We start from the raw sequence: 20965 nt of genomic DNA on the forward strand, positions 1-20965 counted from the left end.
CATTAAACTTCATGTGTGTTTAAAGGCAGGTGTCCCGATACTTTTGACAATATAGTGTATATTTAAATGCAAGCATTTTGTGTTAGCCTGGAAGAGAAATTAGCAGTACAAAGAGCTAATCAGTTCATGTCTTGACAAGCAACCTGCTGACAGTAGAAGAAAGCAAAGTGATAGAAAGATGAGGTAAGAGGTCATCACTTTGCTGCTTCTCCTTCGCTGTCTGTCACAGGTTTAGGATGGTCCTAGAAGCCTGGGCTCAGCAGAAGTTGGTTTCAAGGATTTTGCCTGTTATTTAACCCAGAAGACTGGCTGAAAAGAGGTATTGCAGGGGACAGCTTTGGATTAATGGTTGGTATTGCAACACAAGCAACTTTTTATTTATCTTTTAATGGACTTCTCTTTTTTTATATTTGACAGTTTCTAAACAAATATTGTTGAAATACTAGAGTCATGTGTTTTCATACTTGAATCATGATGTGCTTTCTTCCAGATCTGTGCAGAAAGCAAGAATGAAATAACTCAAGACGTTTGCCTTGGTGTAAGAGTTTCCTGTATTAAAGGTAAGTCACTGCTGCTCTCTCAAGTTGCGCAGGGGGACTGGTCTTTTAACCAACACTCCTCCTATAGATTTTTGCTGGTGTACTATCATATATGGTCCCCCCATCGGATAGTGTCCGCTGTATACTGCGGATGCGCAGTACACAGCACACACAGATTCTGAAAATAGCCGAGGATGAGCGGCGCCTGCGCCGTGAGTCCAGGTTCTATCCCCACCATCCAAATGGACATAGAGTAGTAATATAAAAGAGCCGAGCGCAGCGAGGGTGAGCCCGAAGTGTGGCGACCGAAGCTCGCCCGCGAGGGGCCCTGTAATTTTCACAACCCTATGTCCGCTTGGATGGTGGGGCTACCACCTCCACTCACGGCGCAGGCGCCGTTCAGCTTCGGAGATTTTCCAAAGCTTCTTCTGCCCCTTACTGCGGACACTATATGATGGCAGTACACTATCTGCCAGAACACCCGCAGCTGGTAGTGGGTGGAGCCTGCTCGGTCCCTCCCACAGCTCTACTATTTGCACAGGCTATGTGCAACACTGTGATGTCACCGCTACTAAAATCTTAATTTGCAAAGGCATTTGGGTTAAATTTGATTGACATCCTTCGCAGCTATTGAATAATCTCATCTAGTTAAGAATGGCAGCAAATGGGTTTGGGAAGCTCCTTGTACCCAAACTTTACATGCACAAGGGGATCTGAGTGCTAGTTAAAGGCAGCACCTACCAATTTCAGAGAGAACGCGGCAGCCGGGAAAGCTCCCCATGCATTATAAACCTACGGTGCTGCAGCAAAATCTTACATTAATTACCAAGGAGGCACTGGATCAAAGTTTTAAAAACTGACTCAGGAAATGGTATCTTGGGCTGAAGAATGTATAATGGTTTTGTATATATTTTATTTACTGTATTTATTGGCTTGTAACACTCACTTTTTCAGCATGAAAATCTGGTGCAAATAGCGTGTGCGTGTTATACGCCAATACTTGAATTTTAGCTGCTTCGGAGGGGACGGGACGAGCGCCATCAGATTACATACAGTGAAAATCTCCTGTTTACTTGGCTGCCTCTGTAATAGGAAATCCCGTCTCCTGGGCCGCCATTGGACCACTGTTCTGTCTATAATAGGAGATTCTCACTGTATGTAATCTGTTGACGCTCGTCCCGCTCCCCTCCCTGTCCCCTCTAGGCTACATATAGGCATCGATCAGGCTGTATCGACGGCAATAGTGAGGCCGCTGCATCGACGGCAATGGTGAGGCCGCTGCATTGATGTGGACTGATGAGGCTGCAGATGGGCATTGATGGCAATGGTGAGGCGGCTGCATCGACGGCAATGGTGAGGCCGCTGCATCGACGCCAATGGCGAGGCTGCATCGACGCCAATGGCGAGGCTGCTGCATTGATGTGGACAGATGAGGCCGCAGATGGGCATTGATCAGACTGCATTCATGGCAATGGTGAGGCCGCTGCATCGACGGCAATGGTGAGGCCGCATTGATGTGGACTGATGAGGCCGCATTGATGTGGACTGATGAGGCCGCATTGATGCCACTTGTGAGGCTCAGTTGATGGCACTTGTGAGGCTGCAGATGGGCATTGATCGGGCTGCATTGATGGCAATGACCCTTATTTTGCTACAAAGTTCCTTATTTAAAATGTGATTTTTTTTTCCTGAACCTTTCCTCTTATAATGATTGTGCATGTTATACGCCGATAAATAAGGTATTTATGTTTGTCATTATTTTTTTCGGTCAGGTAGTTTTAAAGTGGTTGTATACCCACTTTTTTAACTTTTACCTACAGGAAAGCCTATAATAAGGCTTACCTGTAGGTAAAAAAAATATCTCCTAAACCTGTACGGTTTAGGAGATATTCCCCTCGGTATGCGCCGCTGACTGCAGCGGCGCATGCGCACAAGGGGGTTCTCTCCGTGAAAATCCGGCAGCGCTCGTCCGGCCGGATTTAAATCTCCCGCGCGCATGCGCGGGAGTGACGATATCGCGGCTCCGGCCACTCACAGCGCCGGAGCCGCGATACCCGGAAGAGACGCCGAGGGAGCATGTCGGCTCCCTCGGCGTGGATCGGGCGAGATGTCGGGGCCTCGTTCTAAGGTAAGTATTTCATAATGAGCTAGTATGCGGTGCATACTAGCTCATTATGCCTTTTGCTTTGCAGGTTTTAAAAAAAAAAAAAAAAAATTGCGGGTTTACTACCGCTTTAAAATAATGCATAGTTAAAATATTTTAATATTTATTCATATTTTGTATTCTCACTGTTGCCTAACAGGTATGCCTGGTACACACAACAAGTTTTTTTTTTCATTCAACCCTTTGGGTTGAAGAAAAACAAACAAAAAAACTGACAACTCCGATCGGATCCGCTGTACTAACCATCCGAATTTAGTATGGCAATCTCCCCCGCTGAGCTGTTGTGTTCTGACAGGTGGACGGCCTCCCCGCTGCCATTGGCTGAGAGCGCTGATCGTGAGTTGGTCGGCTGCTGGTTTTGCACATCTGACAGAAGCCGGCTTCTGGTCGGACAGACGGACATTCCCGCGGATCGAGCGTCAGACAGTTTTTATTGAACCTGACGATCTCTGCTGACGTTTGACTCGTGTGTAGGGGGGGGGGGGCTTTAATCTCCTTTACAAGTTTTCCATACACTCATTCTCCCCTTGGTTGTTTAAAGAGCTTAATAGCTCAAGCTTTACACACAGAAGTTTTTGTTTATTTAAAAAAAAAAATTCTTGTTAGGAAACATTCTGATATACTGAATTTCACAGTTCGGGTCAAGGCTTTGAAACTAGAGAAGAGAGACAAAGCAGAGGCCAATATGATGTGACCACATTTGTCTTCTCTTCCTTTTTCTTATCTCTGGTTTATGAACCACAAAGAGAAACTGTTGTCTACTGTAACACACAGACGCTATTCTCCATTTTTCCAGACAGATTACAAAGTGTGGAAAACGGATGTAGATACAAAGAGCATTTAAGTAACTTCTTTGGGTAACTTGAATACTCTTATGGCGCGTACACGCGACCGGACTTTCCGTCAACACCGTGGAATTTTGTCCGAAGGGCGTTGGCTCCAACTTGTCTCGCCTACACGCGGTCACACAAATGTCAGGCAACAATTACGAACATAGTGACGTACTACGTGGTTATTCAGCTCTTTCGCGCCACTCTTTGGGCTCCTTCTGCTAATTTTGTGTTAAAAGTTTGGGGAGTGTTGATTTGTGCTCTTCTTTTTCGTGGTTTTTATTTTGCACCTTTTATTTCGTGCTTTTCAGCTTGTTTTCTGAACGGCCGTTCATCAACCAGACATGTTGAGGAGATATCGTGTTATCCATTATTGGCCTTGGAGTTATTGCTTTTTTTGGGTTGAATAATAATGATTTGATTTGTTATATTTTCTATATTTTTAGATGCATAGAATGCACTTTTTTGGCAGATAGCATGTCTTTTTTTTTTTTTTATGCACAATAAAAAAAATTGTGTAAAATACTTGCCTATGTGTTTTACTTCAAATGACAGTTTGGGTGTAGGTAGTTACATACAATACATAAAAATACTATGTAAAATTGACAAGGGACAACAACATAGTTGTATCTTTGATCTTATAAACTACAGGATAATGGTGTTGTGGTAAATTGCACAAAAACAAAACCATAATATTAGTCTTGATATCACTAGAAAAAAAAAAGCCTTTGAAAATGTGTTTGCAATAACTCCATCAGTATCACCAGCAAAGCAGCTTCATTATTATCCCAGTAACCTCCCTGGCGGTATTCCCGAGTCTGGCTCGGGGTAAGATTTAAATATCATAAGCGGTATTCCTGAGCCAGACTCGGGATCGCATCGCTGGATCCATGGAGGGGTTTACTTACCCTGTCCCCTGGATCCAGCGATGTCCCCCCCTCCCCCCGCTGTGATCTGCGAGCCGTCCTCCACCCGATCTGTCACATCGCCGGGCTCCGTTCCCTGCTAGCGTTGCGACGCACAGGGACGGAGTTTGGCGCCAAATTCAAAAAGTTAAATACAAAGTATAGATACAGTATAATGTAATCTTACAGATTAGAGTACTGTATCAAATAATTACAAATCTCCTTTGTCCCTAGTGGTCTGTCCAGTGTCCTGCATGCAGTTTTATATTATAAATACTGTTCTTTATGCCTGGAAACTGGAGATTGTCCATAGCAACCAAAAAGTTTCAGTTTACATCAAAACTGGTTATAGACCAGCTAGAAAACAGCGATAATAAATTGGAATCACTCGCAGAATTGAGCGATAGTAATTTGTGGGGAAATTCATCAAACGCTAAAAGTAATGACAGCGACCATTCTGCAACTCAGCATATTTCAGTGTTTTTGATTTGATTACATCATTGAATAATTATTATTTGTTATAATTATTTATAGTTATTTTATTATCTCTCTCTCTCTCTCTCTCTCTCTCTCTCTCTCTCTCTCTCTCTCTCTCTCTCTCTCTCTCTCTCTCTCTCTCTCTCTCTCTCTCTCTCTCTCTCTCTCTCTCTCTCTCTCTCTCTCTAGAGAGAGAGAGAGAGAGATAATAAAATAATTATAACAAATAATAATAATAATTATTCAATGATGTAATCAAATCAAAAACACTGAAATATGCTGAGTTGCAGAATGGTCGCTGTCATTACTTTTAGCGTTTGATGAATTTCCCCACAAATTACTATCGCTCAATTCTGAGAGTGATTCCAATTCATTATCGCTGTTTTCTAGCTGGTCTATAACCAGTTTTGATGTAAACTGAAACTTATATATATATATAAATTTATGATTTTATATTTCAAATTTTATCATACCCGGGGTGTCTATTAGACTCTGGTTTGGACAGATTTAAGTGAATTATTTCTAAGAATTACAGGCCTACAATATAAAACACCAAATTTCCATGCAAAATAATTGTACTGCTTTCAGCACCTAAAATCTGAAATAATCATACCGCCAGGGAGGTTATATACTTTATTTTATATACTTTTTGGGGATATTATAGCAAAAAGTTAAAAATAATGCCTTTTTTTCAAAATTGTTGTTTTATGTTTATAGCACAAAAAAAATAAAAACCGCAGCGGTGATCAAAAATACCACCAAAAGAAAGCTCTATTTGTGGGGGAAAAAGAACATAAATTTTGTTTGGGAGCCACGTCATGTCAGTTAAATCGACGCAGAAGTGCTCTGGTCTTTGGCCAGCAAAATGGTCCGGGGCTTAAGTGGTTAATATATCGATAATGCTTCCAGTTCAGCTCACAGGAAGTGCCAAGGACACTAAACTAGAAAACGAACCCGGCAACCACATCTAAGGACCAATTAGCTTTAGAATATACAATTTATGTTCCTCAGTGTACACATCGAAATCATTTTACAAAATCAAAAGTTTGTAACCATCTCACTGTTCTATATGCTGAAGAAAACCTCTTCTAGGGGAATAAAGCTAAAAGCGCTTGTAAAGGCACACGTTTTTTTTTTACCTTCATGCATTCTATGCATGAAGGTAAAAAAAAAAAAAAAAAAAAAAAAAAAACCTTCTATGTCCAGCGCCCCCCTAAGACTTGCCTGAGCCCCCTCTTGATCCAGTGATGTCCACAAGAGCCTTGGCGCTCAGGGGACTCACACACTTGATTGGCTTTTGGCAGCAGTAAGAGCCATTGGCTCCCACTGCTGTCAATCACAGCCAGTGAGCCAATCAGGAGGCAAAGGAAGCAGGGCCATGCCACCGCTCCGTATGTGAACGAACACACAGCCGTAGGTTGGGAGCACGCCTGCTTGGGTGCCCCCACAGCAAGCAGCGTACCTAGCAGGGGGGGAGGAGCCAGGAGCGCCAGTGAGGGACCCGAAAAGAGGAGGATCTGGGCTGCTCTGTCCAAAACCAACTGCACAGAGCAGGTATTAGTATAATATGTTATTGTTTTTTTTTTTTTTTTTTTTTTTTTTTTTTTTTAAAGGCTTTGCTATCGCTTTAATATTGGGATGCTGAACACAACCTATTGCATGCATTAAAGGGAATCTAAAGTAAAAATGACACACTAGATCCACACACTAGCCGGCCTTCCCAAATAATTTCTTCTCAGGGGCCATTGTCTTACTTTCTGTTAGCTGTGGTGAAGGACCAGATCTGTGTAAGCCCCCCGTACACACAGTCGGAAATTCCGACCACAAAATCTGTCTGATTTTTTTCCGACGAATTTTGTCGGAAACTGGTGTTGCATACACACGGTCGGACAAAGTTGTCGGAAAATCTGATTGTTCGGGAACATGACGACGTTCGTTACAACGGGACTACGTTCAGGCTAGTAGCCAATAGCTTTGCTCTCGTACTTTGAGCTGAGCATGCGTGGCACTTTTTCCGATCGGAATTCTCAACAAACGTTCGGAAAAAGTCAGATCGGATTTTGTTGTGGGAAAATTTGAGATCTGCTATCAAATTTTTTCCGTCTGAATTTCCGACTGTGTGTACGGGGCATAAGGCGGAGGCTGTAATTGGCTCTAATGACAGAGGGAGCCAAATCAAAGCTCCACCGCACACAGATCCAGCCCTCTATTGCTGTTAACATAGGACAGTGATGGCGAACATTCATACTCCAGATGTTTTGGAACTACATTTCCCATGATGCTCCACTACACTGCAGAGTGCCAGAGCATCATGGGAAATGTATTTCCAAAACATCTGGGGTGCCAATGTTCGCTATCACTGGCCTAGGAGGACATGAAGCATGGCTGTTGGGACACCACTCTAGGAATGAGGTAAGTATTTGAGGCAGTTTGGGGGGCATTCCTGTAATGGTAAGCTCAAGGGGAAATCAGAAGGCTATTTTTGGCTTTAGGTCTTGCTTTAAATAAATATACACAGAACTATTGTATGCAAAAAAATCTCATACTCACAGGACAGATGTTTTCTCTCCAGTGTAAATTCCCACACTTGCAAAACCTCGAAGGTCTTTTCCGGCAATGATAAAACCATCGGATTCTGTCATTGATGAGAACTTTTACCATCATTATTTCTTATAGTTATTATTCAAGTTTTGATTAAGTTCTAAATACAGATTACAAATGTACAAAATAATCATATACCATGCAATGGGTCATTTCCTGGGAGTGGCTGGGAATATTATAGTCATATGTGATTTTTTTCATTTTAGTATAATCTATCTGAGATTGCAATGAATAAGTGGAACTCAGGTTTATTAATGCACACACAGACACCAGAAAAGGACCAGGAGAAAAATAGGGAGCTAGAAGAGAGGAGGAGATAACATTTTCATTTGAGGCCTTATATAGTAAGCTGCAACCTGAGTAACACCTTGTTGGTCATGAAAAGCTGCAGATACCTGTGGCTATTATGTGCAATAAAAGCAACAAGAGTATGTACAGTGACCAAAAAAAAAAAAATATGCACACCTGACAGTCACACATGTATTTGTTGGCCATTCCTTATCAAAAACCATGGGCATTAATATAGGGTTGACCCCTCTCCCCCCCTACAATTGCCATTATAATGGTCTCCACTCTTCTGGGAAGGCTGACCACAAGATTTCTCAGTGTGCTTGTGTAGATAAGGCGATTTTGCCCATTTAGCCAGAAAAGCATTTGTGATGGTTGGGAATGGATGTCGGATGAAAAGGCCTTGCTCACAACTGGCATTTCGATTTATGCTGAAGGTGCTCAATGAGGCCGAGGCAGGGCTGGACTGGGACAGAAATTTGGCCTTGGACTTCATCCAGAATGGCCCACTTACATTTTGAGTGTCCCATCACCAGCCCCCTTACATCAGAGTGTCCCATCACCAGCCCCCTTACATCAGAGTGTCCCATCAGCAGCCCCCTTACATCAGAGTGTCCCATCACCAGCCCCCTTACATCAGAGTGTCCCATCACCAGCCCCCTTACATCAGAGTGTCCCATCACCAGCCCCCTTACATCAGAGTGTTCCATCACCAGCCCCCTTACATCAGAGTGGCCCATCACCAGCCCCCTTACATCAGAGTGGCCCATCACCAGTCCCCTTACATCAGAGTGGCCCACTGAGCCATCGGCCCACTGGGAAACTCCCGGTAGTCCCGATGGCCAGTACATGCCTGGGCCAAGGTCAGTGCCGCTCTGTGCAAGCCACTCAGGTTCCTGCTGAAACAGAAAATGGCCTTCCGCAAACTGTTGCACAAGACTGGGAGTGCGCAATCTTTAAAATGTCTTTGTATGCTGTGGCATGAACAGCAATCTTCAATGGAAACACCTAAACTCAATAGTGTGGAGGGGTGTTCAAACATAGTGGATATATAGTGTAGGTGTGATTGTCAGGTGTTCACAATCTTTTGGGCCATATTGTGCACTTATTAGGGATGAGCTCGGTGTTCGACTCGAACAAGGGCCGTTCGCCTGTTCTGCAAATTCAGAAATTTGAGGACAGTTCACACTAAATTCGTGTGGCACGAACGGCCCACAATGCACTACGCCATCGCAGTGCATTGCTGGGTCACGATTGGCCAAGCATGCACTGTGACCCCGCATGCTTGGCCAATCACATCACCGGCAGCAAGCAGACCCATAATTGGCCACAGGCAGGATGCCTGTGGCCAATTACAGCTCAAGGGGGTTTAGTACACGCCCCACATTATATAAGGCCGCCAGCGTGGGCTGATCCCTAGTTGCAAGTAGAATAAGGTCCCTATCAGACAGACATTCTGATCGGGTCTGTCAGTTTTTCAGACAGACCCTTTCAGAACCTCCATTTTTCTCTATGGAGCGAGTGGTGGGTGTAAGCAGACATATGTCCAATACTAATACCCCACAGGAAGCATTATTAAGTGGCTTTACTTTCTTGGTCTGGGTTAACTAATGGGGGCTCTCTACACTTTAACCTTTCGTAGTGTTTTTGTATGGTCGGATTAGTGTGTATTTTGATATGTATAAAGGAATTTTATTACTTTTTTTTTTATATATGCCTGAAAAGTAAATTTTTTTCCTCTATATTTCAAATCTAGTAATATGATGTGGCACATTGTTTATTTGGGGTGATTGCCACTCGATGGCCCAGCAATCAACTTTCTTGTTATATGTCCATTTACATCTGCCTACATCCAATCTGTTCCGCCAAAAACAGACAAATGAGGATATATTTGCCATCCATCCGGCAGATCGGATGGCAGTCAGGTGTAAAACGGACAGGTGGTCTGTTTACATCCGGCTGTCCATAGAGGAGAGTTGTTTGTGTCCTTGTATGCTCTGCATGAGCGGACTGGACACGGACCTGTAATCCGCCTGTTCAGCAGGGACCAGAGGAGAGATTCCCTGCTGAGCAAGCAGATTGCAGCCACAGTCCGCCCCATGTGAAAGGGGCCTAAAATCGGTTTATTCTGACAACTACATTAAAGTAGATTTTAAGACTGAAGATGTGACTATTTCTAATTTCCTGATACTTAAAGTTGTAGCTGCATTATCAGCATCAGTATTCTTATTGCTGTCCCTCCTTGTAAACGGTTCTCTAGGATAGCTTTATTTCCAGAAGTGACCTGAACATATCTTGGAAACATGAATAATGGAGGCGCAAGGGTCCTACTTTTTGGTTTAACTATATGTGCGTGCTCGAAATAGGGTGATGATCACTTAGAGATGGTAAACCCCTTTAAGGCCGCAGTCACATAAACAGTCTTAGCCCTTGTACACACGGTCGGACATTTTGACAACCAAATGCATTGGATTTTGTCCGAAACTGTTGCATACACATGGTCGGACAAAGTTGTCAGAAAATCTGATTGTACATAACATGATGACGTTATTTCGTTACGACGGGACTACGTTCAGGCTAGTAGCCAATAGCTTTGGTCTAGGAATTTGATCTGAGCATGCGTGGCACTTTGTCCGTTGGAGTAGGCTACACGTGATCGGAGTATGTCCGATCAGAGCATTTTGGCGGAAAGTTTTATGGACAAGTTGGAAAACTTGGTCCGTTGGATACTCAGACGGAAACAGTCCTATGGAGGCCACACACAGTCGGATTATCCGCCAAAATGGTCCGATAGGACACGTTCCGTCGGAATCTACGACCGTGTGTACAAGGGCTTAAAACTCTTTCCATGTTGTGCAACAATAAAAGGCACCGCCACCTACATCCAGTAAAATAAACATTTTAATTCCAAATCTTAGTTAAAAGTAATCAGGGCCTCAAATTAGCCCCACCAAAAACGGTCATTTACAGTTTTGCTCATAAGTTTACATACCCTGGCAGAATTTATGATTTCTTGGCCATTTTTCAGAGAATATGAATTATAACAAAAAAAATAATAATTTCTTTCACTCATGGTTAGTGTTTGGCTGAAGCCATTTATTATCAATCCACTGTGTTTACTCTTTTTAAATCATAATGGCAACAGAAACTACCCAAATGACCCTGATCAAAAGTTTACATACCCTGGTGATTTTGGCCTGATAACATGCACACAAGTTGACACAAATGGGTTTGAATGGCTGTTAAAGGTAACCGTCCTCACCTGTGATCGGTTTGCTTGTAATTAGTGTGTGTGTATAGAAGGTAAATGCATTTCTGGACTCCTGACAGACCCTTGCATCTTTCATCCAGTGCTGCACTGCCGTTTCTGGATTCTGAGTCATGGAGAAAGCAAATGAATTGTCAAAGGATCTGTGGGAAAAGGTTGTTGAACTGTATAAAATAGGAAAGGGATATAAAAGATATCCAAGGAATTGAGAATGCCAATCAGCAGTGTTCAAATTCTAATCAAGAAGTGGAAAATGAGGGGTTCTGTTGAAAGCAAACCACGGTCAGGTAGACCAACTAAAATTTCAGCCACAAATGCCAGGAAAATTGTTTGGAATGCAAAGAAAAATCCACAAATAAATTCAGGTGTAATACAGGACTCTCTCAAATCATGTGGTGTGGCTGTTTCAAGATGCACAAGAAGGAGGCACTTGAAGAAAGATGGGCTGCATGGTCGAGTCGCCAAAAGAAAGCCAATACTACACAAATGCCACAAAGTATCCCGCTTTCAATACAGCAAACAGCACAGGGACACACCTCAAACCTTCTGCCACAAAGTCATTTGGAGTGATGAGACAAAAATGTAGCTTTTTGGATACAACCATAAACACTTCATTTGGAGAGGAGTCAACAAGGCCTATGATGAAAGGTCCACCATTCCTACTGTGAAACATGGAGGTGGATCGCTGATGTTTTGGGGATGTGTGAGCTACAAAGGCACAGGAAATTTGGTCAAAATTGACGGCAGTATGTTATCAAAAAATACTGGAGGAACATTTGCATTCATCAGCCAGGAAGCAGCGCATGGGACGTTCTTGGACATTCCAACATGACAATGATCCAAAACACAAGGCCAAGTCGACCTGTCATTGGCTACAGCAGAATAAAGTGAAGGTTCTGGAGTGGCCATCTCAGTCTCCTGACCTCAATATCAAGGAGCCACTCTGGGGAGATCTCAAAGGTGCCGTTCATGCAAGACAGCCCAAGAATTTACAGGAACTGGAGGCTTTTTGCCAAGAGAAATGGGCAGCTTTACCATCTGAGAAGATAAAGAGCCTCATCCACAAATACCACAAAAGACTTCAAGCTGTCATTGGTGTTAAAGGGGGCAATACGCGATATTAAGAACTGGGGTATGTAAACTTTTGATCAGGGTCATTTGGGTAGTTTCTGTTGCCATTGTGATTTAAAAAGAGTAAACACATGTGATTGATAATAAATGGCTTCAGCCAAACACTAAACATGAGTGAAAGAAAAGTTTTTGTGTTATCATCCCTATTCTCTGAAAAATGTGCAAGAAATCTTTTTTTTTTTTAAATTGTAATTTTTATTAATTTTTAAAGCAAAAACAAAAACAATACACTAAAGCATTAGAAAAATCAGAAAATATAGAAAGATATAGATCAAGATGTAAGGCATACGTTACAACAAACAGAGAAAAATGTCCACAAACGCAGGCACAAGAGTGAACTGCGTATCCATATCTCGTACCATAAATAACAAACAGTCGATGAAAAGCGAACAAACTATTCTGAGCATCAAAAGGCCGGAGGCCAAAAAGAGGTAAAAAAAAAAACGGACATTCACATGGTCAAGATAGTATGTCCCCGGGAGGGGAGGGGGCCAAGACAGGGTAGGGAAGGGGGGGGGGGACGGAAGCTATCAACAAAGGGCCCCGATCGGTAGCTGCAGTCAGATGGACGTACCGGCAGGGGGGGCCCCATATGCTGATCGATCCCAGGGTTCCCACACTTTTTCGAACTGGGGTACCAAATCGTGCACCGAGGCTGTCAAATACTCCATTCTCCGAATTTCAGACACCAGTTGGAGTAACCTAGGCCAGGGGGGAGTTGCATTGGACAACCAACACAATGGGATAAGCCTCTTAGCAGCAAGCAAAATGTAGGAAACCAGTCGATTGGTGTTTTTAGGTATACCTGGTATAGGGAGACCCAGCAAGCAATATAGGGGATCAATCGGGAGGGATACCCCCGTCACCTCCACCACCAAAGACCCCACCGCTATCCAGAAAGGCCGTATCAAAGGGCATGTCCAGAAGATATGGAACAATGACCCAACATCAAGGCCACATCGCCAACAAGATGACGAGACTGAGAGATCGTATTTGTGGATGACATCGGGGGTCTTATACCAAAACATAAGGATTTTTATTGCTGTTTCCCTTTGCGTAACACACCTAGAGGATTTGAAAGTAGAGGACCAAATCCTATCCCACGTCTGCAGGGAGATAGGCTTGTCCAACATCTGAGACCATCTACTCATATACAGATGTGTAAATTCAGTTAGAGGGGTCGACTCATGGAGGATGCGGTGTATAGAGGAAATTAAATTAAGTTGATGTGGACCTTGAGCGCAGAGATGCTCAAAAGCTGTGGGGGTGTCAAGGGTTAAGGTCGGGGATTTAGAGTTAAAGAAGTGTCTCACCTGTAGGTAGAAGTAAAACGAATGTTTGGGAATGTCATATTTTTCTCGCAAGGTCTCAAAGGCGTGAAGTCTACGGGAGACAGGGTGTACCAGGTTTCTAAGTTGGAAAAGAGGGGGATCTAGCCACGGGGAAATCCTACCCATGGACAATCCATCAGGGATATTAGGATTAAATAAGACATTCGTAAGGGGGGGGCAAGCCGAAGAGAGGGAGTACTTTTTGTTACACTTTTGCCACAAGTCCAAGGTAAATGACATTGGGGCAGTACATTGACGTCTGAGGGTGGAGGGTAGTGGGGATGGTGCGCCCCAGATCAAGGAGCATGGGTGAACCGGATACAGGACCCCCTTTTCAATAGAAGCCATGTGCAAGAAATCTTAAATTCTGCCAGGGTATGTAAACTCATGAGCACAACTGTATGTCCTAAAACTGTAGCATAATTCAAAATTATTTCTCACAATTCTTGTTTTGACCTAGTGAGAACACCTCTGATATACCTTCTTTCATGTCGGGGGTAAATATTCCCAGCATTAAAATGTTATGATCCAGTAATGATTTCTTCAGCATGTTTTCACTCAAAAATTCTTCTGCTTCCTCCACTGTATTCAGCTGCAGGGGACATTCCTGCTTCATCCTGGTAATAAACAGCTTATGTGAGTATTGATATGCTTCACATGGAAAGAAAATTGAAGGAAAGTGTGAAAAAAAAAGGAGAAGGGAAAAGAGGTGAAGTAGAGAGAAGAAAGGATAGAACGAGAAAGGGTAGGGCAGAGCAGAGAAAAGGGAGGGAAATGTACAGAGGGGTGAAGGAGAGTGGCTAGATGAGATGGCAAAGAAAAGAGGTAAGAAGAAAAAAAGAAAGGGAGAAGAGAGAGAGAGAGAGAGAGAGAGAGAGAGCGAGAGGGAGAGAGGGAGGATAGAGAGAGAGAGAGAGAGAGAGAGAGGGAGGATAGAGAGAGAGAGAGAGAGAGAGCGCGAGAGCGCGAGAGGGAGGATAGAGAGAGAGAGAGAGAGAGCGCGAGAGCGCGAGAGGGAGGATAGAGAGAGCGAGAGAGAGAGCGCGAGAGGGAGGATAGAGAGAGAGCGAGAGAGAGAGCGCGAGAGGGAGGATAGAGAGAGAGCGAGAGAGAGAGCGCGAGAGGGAGGATAGAGAGAGAGAGAGAGAGAGCGCGAGAGGGAGGATAGAGAGAGAGAGAGAGAGAGAGCGCGAGAGGGAGGATAGAGAGAGAGAGAGAGAGAGAGAGCGCGAGAGGGAGGATAGAGAGAGAGAGAGAGAGCGCGAGAGGGAGGATAGAGAGAGAGCGAGAGAGAGAGCGCGAGAGGGAGGATAGAGAGAGAGAGAGAGAGAGAGAGCGCGAGAGGGAGGATAGAGAGAGAGAGAGAGAGAGAGAGCGCGAGAGGGAGGATAGAGAGAGAGAGAGAGAGAGCGCGAGAGGGAGGATAGAGAGAGAGAGAGAGAGAGAGAGAGAGAGCGCGAGAGGGAGGATAGAGAGAGAGAGAGAGAGAGAGAGAGCGCGAGAGGGAGGATAGAGAGAGAGAGAGAGAGCGAGAGGGAGGATAGAGAGAGAGAGAGCGAGAGCGCGAGCGAGAGAGCGGGGGAGAGAGAGCGCGCGCGAGAGAGCGCGCGCGAGAGAGAGAGAGAGAGGGGGAGAGAGAGAGGGGGAGAGAGAGAGGGGGAGAGAGAGGGGGATAGAGAGAGGGGGATAGAGAGAGGGGGAGAGGGAGAGGGAGAGGGAGGATAGAGAGAGGGAGGATAGAGAGAGGGAGAGGGAGGATAGAGAGAGAGAGAGAGAGAGAGAGAGGGGGAGGGAGGATAGAGATAGAGAGAGAGAGAGAGAGAGAGAGCACGAGAGGGAGGATAGAGAGAGAGAGAGAGAGAGAGCGCGAGAGGGAGGATAGAGAGAGAGAGAGAGAGAGAGAGAGAGAGAGAGCGCGAGAGGGAGGATAGAGAGAGAGAGAGAGAGAGCGCGAGAGGGAGGATAGAGAGAGAGAGAGAGAGAGAGCGCGAGAGGGAGGATAGAGAGAGAGAGAGAGCGCGAGAGGGAGGATAGAGAGAGAGAGCGTGAGAGAGAGGATAGAGAGAGAGCGCGAGAGAGAGCGCGAGCGCGAGAGAGAGGGGAAAGGAGAGATGAAAGAGAGAAGGAGCAGAGGAGATGAGAGATAAAAAAGAGAAGGGAGACTGCTCTCAGGAGATATGTAGCACATGGGTTTAGAATAGGCTGGAAGGCTAACAAGGTGGTGCAGGGGAGCTTTTAGTCTAATGCCGCATACACAAGATTGGAAATTCGGACATTAGCTCTTGGTCAGAAAATGTGACCGTGTGCGCGCTTCAGACTTTTGCTTGTCGAATTCCAGCCAGCAAAAGATTGAGAGCATGTTTCTCAATTTTTCGGTCGGAAAAATTTCCGATTGGAAATTCCGATCGTCTGTAGCAATTCTGACACGCAAAATTCCTACGCATGCGCAGAAACAATCTGACGCATGCTCGGAAGCACTGAACTTAATTTTCTCGGCTCGGCTTGACAGTGACCGTGTGTATGCAAGCCACGCTTGAGCGGAATTCCGACGGAAAAACCATCCAAGATTTTTCTGATGGAAAATCTGCTCGTGTGTACGGGGCATAAGTAAACTTTCACAGTTAATTCAATTATTTCCTTGTGTATAGATAACTGATTTAAATGACTGCCTCTCTACATCTGCCTACCTTCTGATTTATATCAAGGAAACCAACTAATCTTCGATCAGAACACATTCTATTTCTGCAGAACCTTAGCGGTCTGTAGGACCTCTCCACTTCCTAATTACACAGCGTGCTTATTTTATTATGCCTTTATTCAATGATCAGTTTCCCCTAACGTCCTTCCGTGATACATGCTCTGAGCAAAATATCAGTTTACAGACTCTGTGAATTACGCTTAATTATATATGTAAAGCAACAGTCACGTCTACCATGCTTAACATGTGCTCTCCATTACCATGCTCAGCAATTCTCATCTGTCAATGTCATGCAGGAGAATTGGGTGCAGCAATTTCTAAAATGTTTTTTTACCTTAACGCAGGAGATGCATTAAGGTTAAAAAAAAACATTTCAACTTTAGAACCAGTTTGAAAAACTCACAGCAAACACGAGGTAAATTATTATAAAGATGGACTTTAGAGGGTCAGGCCACCCAAGAGTGATACTTTATCTGTAGGTGAAGTCTGGTGGACTTTTTCACCTGGTATTCTTTTTTGTATTTTTTTCTCTATGGGCTTCCAATGATGAGATCCCGTTTGCCAGAGTACCTGGTCCTGATCCCACCATAATATATATATATATATATATATATATATATATATATATATATATATATATATATATATATATATATATATATATATATATATATATATATATATATATATATATATATATATAAAAAAAGTTGATTTAACCACTTGCCACCCACCCTATAGCAGAAACACGGCTGCAAAGTGGTTTCAAAATCCTGACCGGACGTCATATGACGTGATCAAGATTTTGAGCCACTGCGCGCCCCCGGGGGTATGCTTCGCGGCCATCGTTGTTGCGGGGCGTCAGTCTGACACCCTGCAACTACGATCTTGGTAAAGAGTCTCTGGAGACTCTTTACCATGTGATCAGCCACGTCCAATCACACAGTAAATAGGAAGAGCCGGTGATCGGCTTTTCCTCACTCGCGTCTGTCAGACGCGAGTAGAGGAGAGCCGATCGGCTGTTCCTCTGACAGGGGGGGGTCTGTGCTGATCGATTATGAGCGCAGCCCCCCCCCCCCAGGATGCCCACACTGGACCGCCAGGGACGCCACCAGACCACCAGGCATGCCCAGCACAAGGTATGCCACCCTAGACCACCAGGGATTCCAGTCAGTGCCCACAATGGGCATCACTGATTGGCATGCATTATTGTTTGGCACTAATTGGCATCCATTAGTACAGTATAATATAATACAATGATGCCTATCAGTGCCCATCTGTGCAGCCTATCAGTGCTGCCTATCCATGCCCCTCTGTGCCGCCTATCCATGCCCATTTGTACTGCCTATCCATACCCATCCATGCCAATCCGTGCCAGCTATCAGTGCCAATTTGTGCCACCTATTAGTGCCCATCAGTGTCGCCCATACGTGCTGCAAATCAGTGCCCATCAATGCCACCTCATCAGTGCCACTTCATTAGTGCCACCTCATTGGTACCCATCAGTGCCGCCTTATCAGTGCCCATCAGTGAAGGAGAAAACTTACTTATTTACAAAGTTTTGAAACTGAAACAAAAAAAAACTATTTTTTTAAAATTTTCGGTATTTTTTTATTTGTTTAGCAAAAAATAAAAACCGTAGAGGTGATCAAATACCACCAAAAGAAAGCTCTATTTGTGAGAAAAAAATGCTAAAAATTTTATTTGGGTACAGTGTAGCATGACCGCGCAATTGTCATTCAAAGTGCGACAGCGCTGAAAGCTCAAAATTGGTCTGGGCAGGAATTTGTTTAAGTGCCCCCCGGTATTGAAGTGGTTAAAGCGGGAGTCCGCCGGGACTCCGCGTTTTTTTTTTTTTTTTTAAAGCCAGCAGCTACAAATACTGCAGCTGCTGACTTTTAAAATAGTGACCCGCCCAGCGCGCCCGCGATGTTGTCACCCGAAGCCGATCTCTCGATCGTCTCTCGGGTGCTGCCACCGCCATCTTGGGTATGGGAATCAGGAAGTGGAGCCTTTCGGCTTCATTTCCCGGTTCCCTACTGCGCGAGTCGCGCTGCGCAATAAGGATGGACCCGCTGCCTCTGGGATCTGTGTGTTTCCCAGCAGGCAGCGGGGGGACTTTCGGAAAGGGGCGTAATCTACGCCCCTTTCCGCAGAGAGCTATCCCGGAAGTGGGTGCAGATACCTGTACTGTACAGGTATCTGCACCCCCCTCCCCCCTGAAAGGTGTCAGTTGTGGCGCCGGAGGGGGGGAGGGTTCAGATGAGCGGAAGGTCCACTTTAGGGTGGACCTCCGCTTTAATAAGTAGCGTTGACCTGAAAACATTGAGTTCCTTTGGATAACTTTTTTGAGATCTAGTTTGACTTTACAGCTTTACAATAGCTTAAAAATCCAAAGGGGACTGTGTACTATAATGCTGTGACAGTTATGTAGATCTGGCAATACAATTTTGACAGGGGTTCCAAACCTTTTTGTTATTGTTACCTGTGTAACTGTTGGGGACATCTCGTGGCTTCCTATTCTGTCTGACATTAAGTAAAATATTCATGAACCGGACAGGTTTTCCCCAACTTCCTATTCCATCTCAGACCCATCAAATAGGAAGCAATTAGAAATTTCTCAAATAGGGACACAGGTAGCAAAATAGACAGAGGTTTTAACTCCTCTACAATCTATACTTGTACTAAACGATCATCTTGTAAAATAGAAATGATATGCAAAACATTTTTGTATAGATATTTGTTTTCCCTTTTTAATTAGTGATCACATTCCCTCTGTTCTGAGCTGCATAAGAGCTGGGGGAGGAGAAGTAGCAGAACACAGAGCTTCCCAGTGAATGGCTGTACAGCCGGGGCGTGTCAGGACAAGTCTGATCATTGGAGGAGAGCATACCGAGTTCCCAGCATAGCTAGAGAACTCACCACTGTTGATTCTACTGCTTGGCGTGGTCAGTTTTTAATGGGAAAGCAGAGGGATTGGTAGGAACACCAGGGGATTTCACACAGAGGAAGAAATACAAAGAGAACAGGAGACTCTCTCATACATGCACATGGTACAGCAGACACATATCAGGAATAGCAAATGTTGGGGTAACAAACGCTTAAAATAAAAAAAATTTGGTCGGAGTTGGGCATTCATTTCTTTTAGCAGCCAACAAAATCTGAAATATTACTTTTAGCCTGGGTTCACACTGTAGGGATGCAGGAACCAGCGCAATTCCAGCGCCGGTTCCTGCATCGCATCTCTCCTGCAGGCAGTTCACAGTGGCCTCTGCGAACCACTGCGGGTGTCAATGACACCCCCAGAATGGTTCACAGATCGCAGTGTGAACTGTGGATTCGGACAGGAATCAGATCGCATGGGTGAGAACACCCATCCAGTGCGGGGGGAGTCCCTGCACGTTTATTGTGCGAATCCAATGTGAGTTCAGCCATACAACTGCATGGCTGAACTCGCGTTGCACACACATTGCATGCGATCGGCACCGGAGTGCGGGTGCGAATCACATTTGATGTCTGCGTTTGCTGTAATGTGAACCCAGGCTTAAGGTAACCCACCCCTTAATTACTGGCAGATATTATCTACACAGATTCTGTATTCAAATCAAAAAACAAAAATGTAATATATTGCAGTTTACCAGTCCTGTGATGGGGTGTCTGTATTAGTTTTCACTAATTTGGGTGAGGTATGCTTTAAATCCATGCAAACAACAACAACTGAATTCAAATAACAGTGAATTTAGCAAAATTTAGATAGCAAGTTATTAAAACAAAAAGAATTACCAACCCCGCACTGGCTCTCGCAAACACTAAACACTTACAGCATGAGAAAGCTGGCCAGTTCATCGGTTCCCATCATTCCCGTGTACGTAAATGGCTCCTGTCCAGTCTGGTAGATCTTTATCACAGGGATGATGGTAATATTCTCCTTACTGCACACATCTGTCCAATCCGCACAGTTTACTCTGGCCAAAGACACATCCAGCATGTCTAAAAGAAGGATGGAAGATTGTTAGAGATTATACCTTTGCACCCCCCCCCCCCCCCCCTTCCTGATTCTCTAAACATATGAATAAAATGAAGCTCTAAAAGTAGATCTAGCATCAAATATGTCATGTAATGTGTACCTCCCAGATAGCAAGCAATTGAGCTGCAAGTTTGAAAACGATTTGCTAACCTATTGCTAGACTTGCCGGTCTTCACATGTTTGTTGCACAATTGCAGCAAGTCCGCATTGCATGACTCCAGATCAACGTTCTTTGCAAACCTCAAAATCTGCTTTAAGTTCTGGTTCATTATGTTGTGCAGTAGTCATCCCACCACAGGGGGTCACTGACTTTTTAGAGCTCTTGCTGTAGACTCCCCACTGCAAGTTTGCTCTTGCTAGAGACTTACCACGTAATTTGCCACACTTTGGAAAAGCGTCAACTACAACTTGCCAGTGGAAATGTGCTGCAAATTAACCGACTTACAATTTAACACTGCCACAAATTTGTGGGCTGTTATCTTGCTATCTGGGCTGTAACTCTTCCAGGTATTTATTAGCTTTCCGATGGTGACAACAGTGGAACTTACTTGTATTAACCGCTTAAGGACCACCTCCTGCACATATACGTCGGCAGAATGGCACAGCTGGGCACAAGCACGTACACGTACGTTGCTCTTTAAGTGCCCAGCCATGGGTCGCCAGCGCACCGCCGCCGGCGCACTCGCGACCCGGTCCTGAGCTCCGT

The 20965-nt window shown here is 44.5% G+C and overlaps 1 protein-coding gene across 2 annotated transcripts in view; it reads right to left on the reverse strand.

Annotated features, from left to right (window-relative positions):
* The window catches only part of TXNDC16 (thioredoxin domain containing 16), a 186532-nt gene that overhangs the window by 41353 nt on the left and 124214 nt on the right, over window positions 1-20965 (reverse strand). For both annotated transcript variants that reach the window (XM_077466803.1, XM_077466804.1), the window contains exons 15-17: window positions 20054-20222; window positions 14015-14151; window positions 7466-7550 (exon numbers count right to left, since the gene is read on the reverse strand). In XM_077466803.1, coding sequence (XP_077322929.1) covers window positions 7466-7550; window positions 14015-14151; window positions 20054-20222 — 391 coding nt within the window. The remainder of the gene's footprint in view (window positions 1-7465; window positions 7551-14014; window positions 14152-20053; window positions 20223-20965) is intronic.

This window comes from Lithobates pipiens, unplaced genomic scaffold (assembly GCF_037356315.1).
Source record: "Lithobates pipiens isolate NorthernLeopardFrog02 unplaced genomic scaffold, aLitPip1_a1.2 Scaffold_37, whole genome shotgun sequence".
NCBI lineage: Eukaryota > Metazoa > Chordata > Amphibia > Anura > Ranidae > Lithobates > Lithobates pipiens.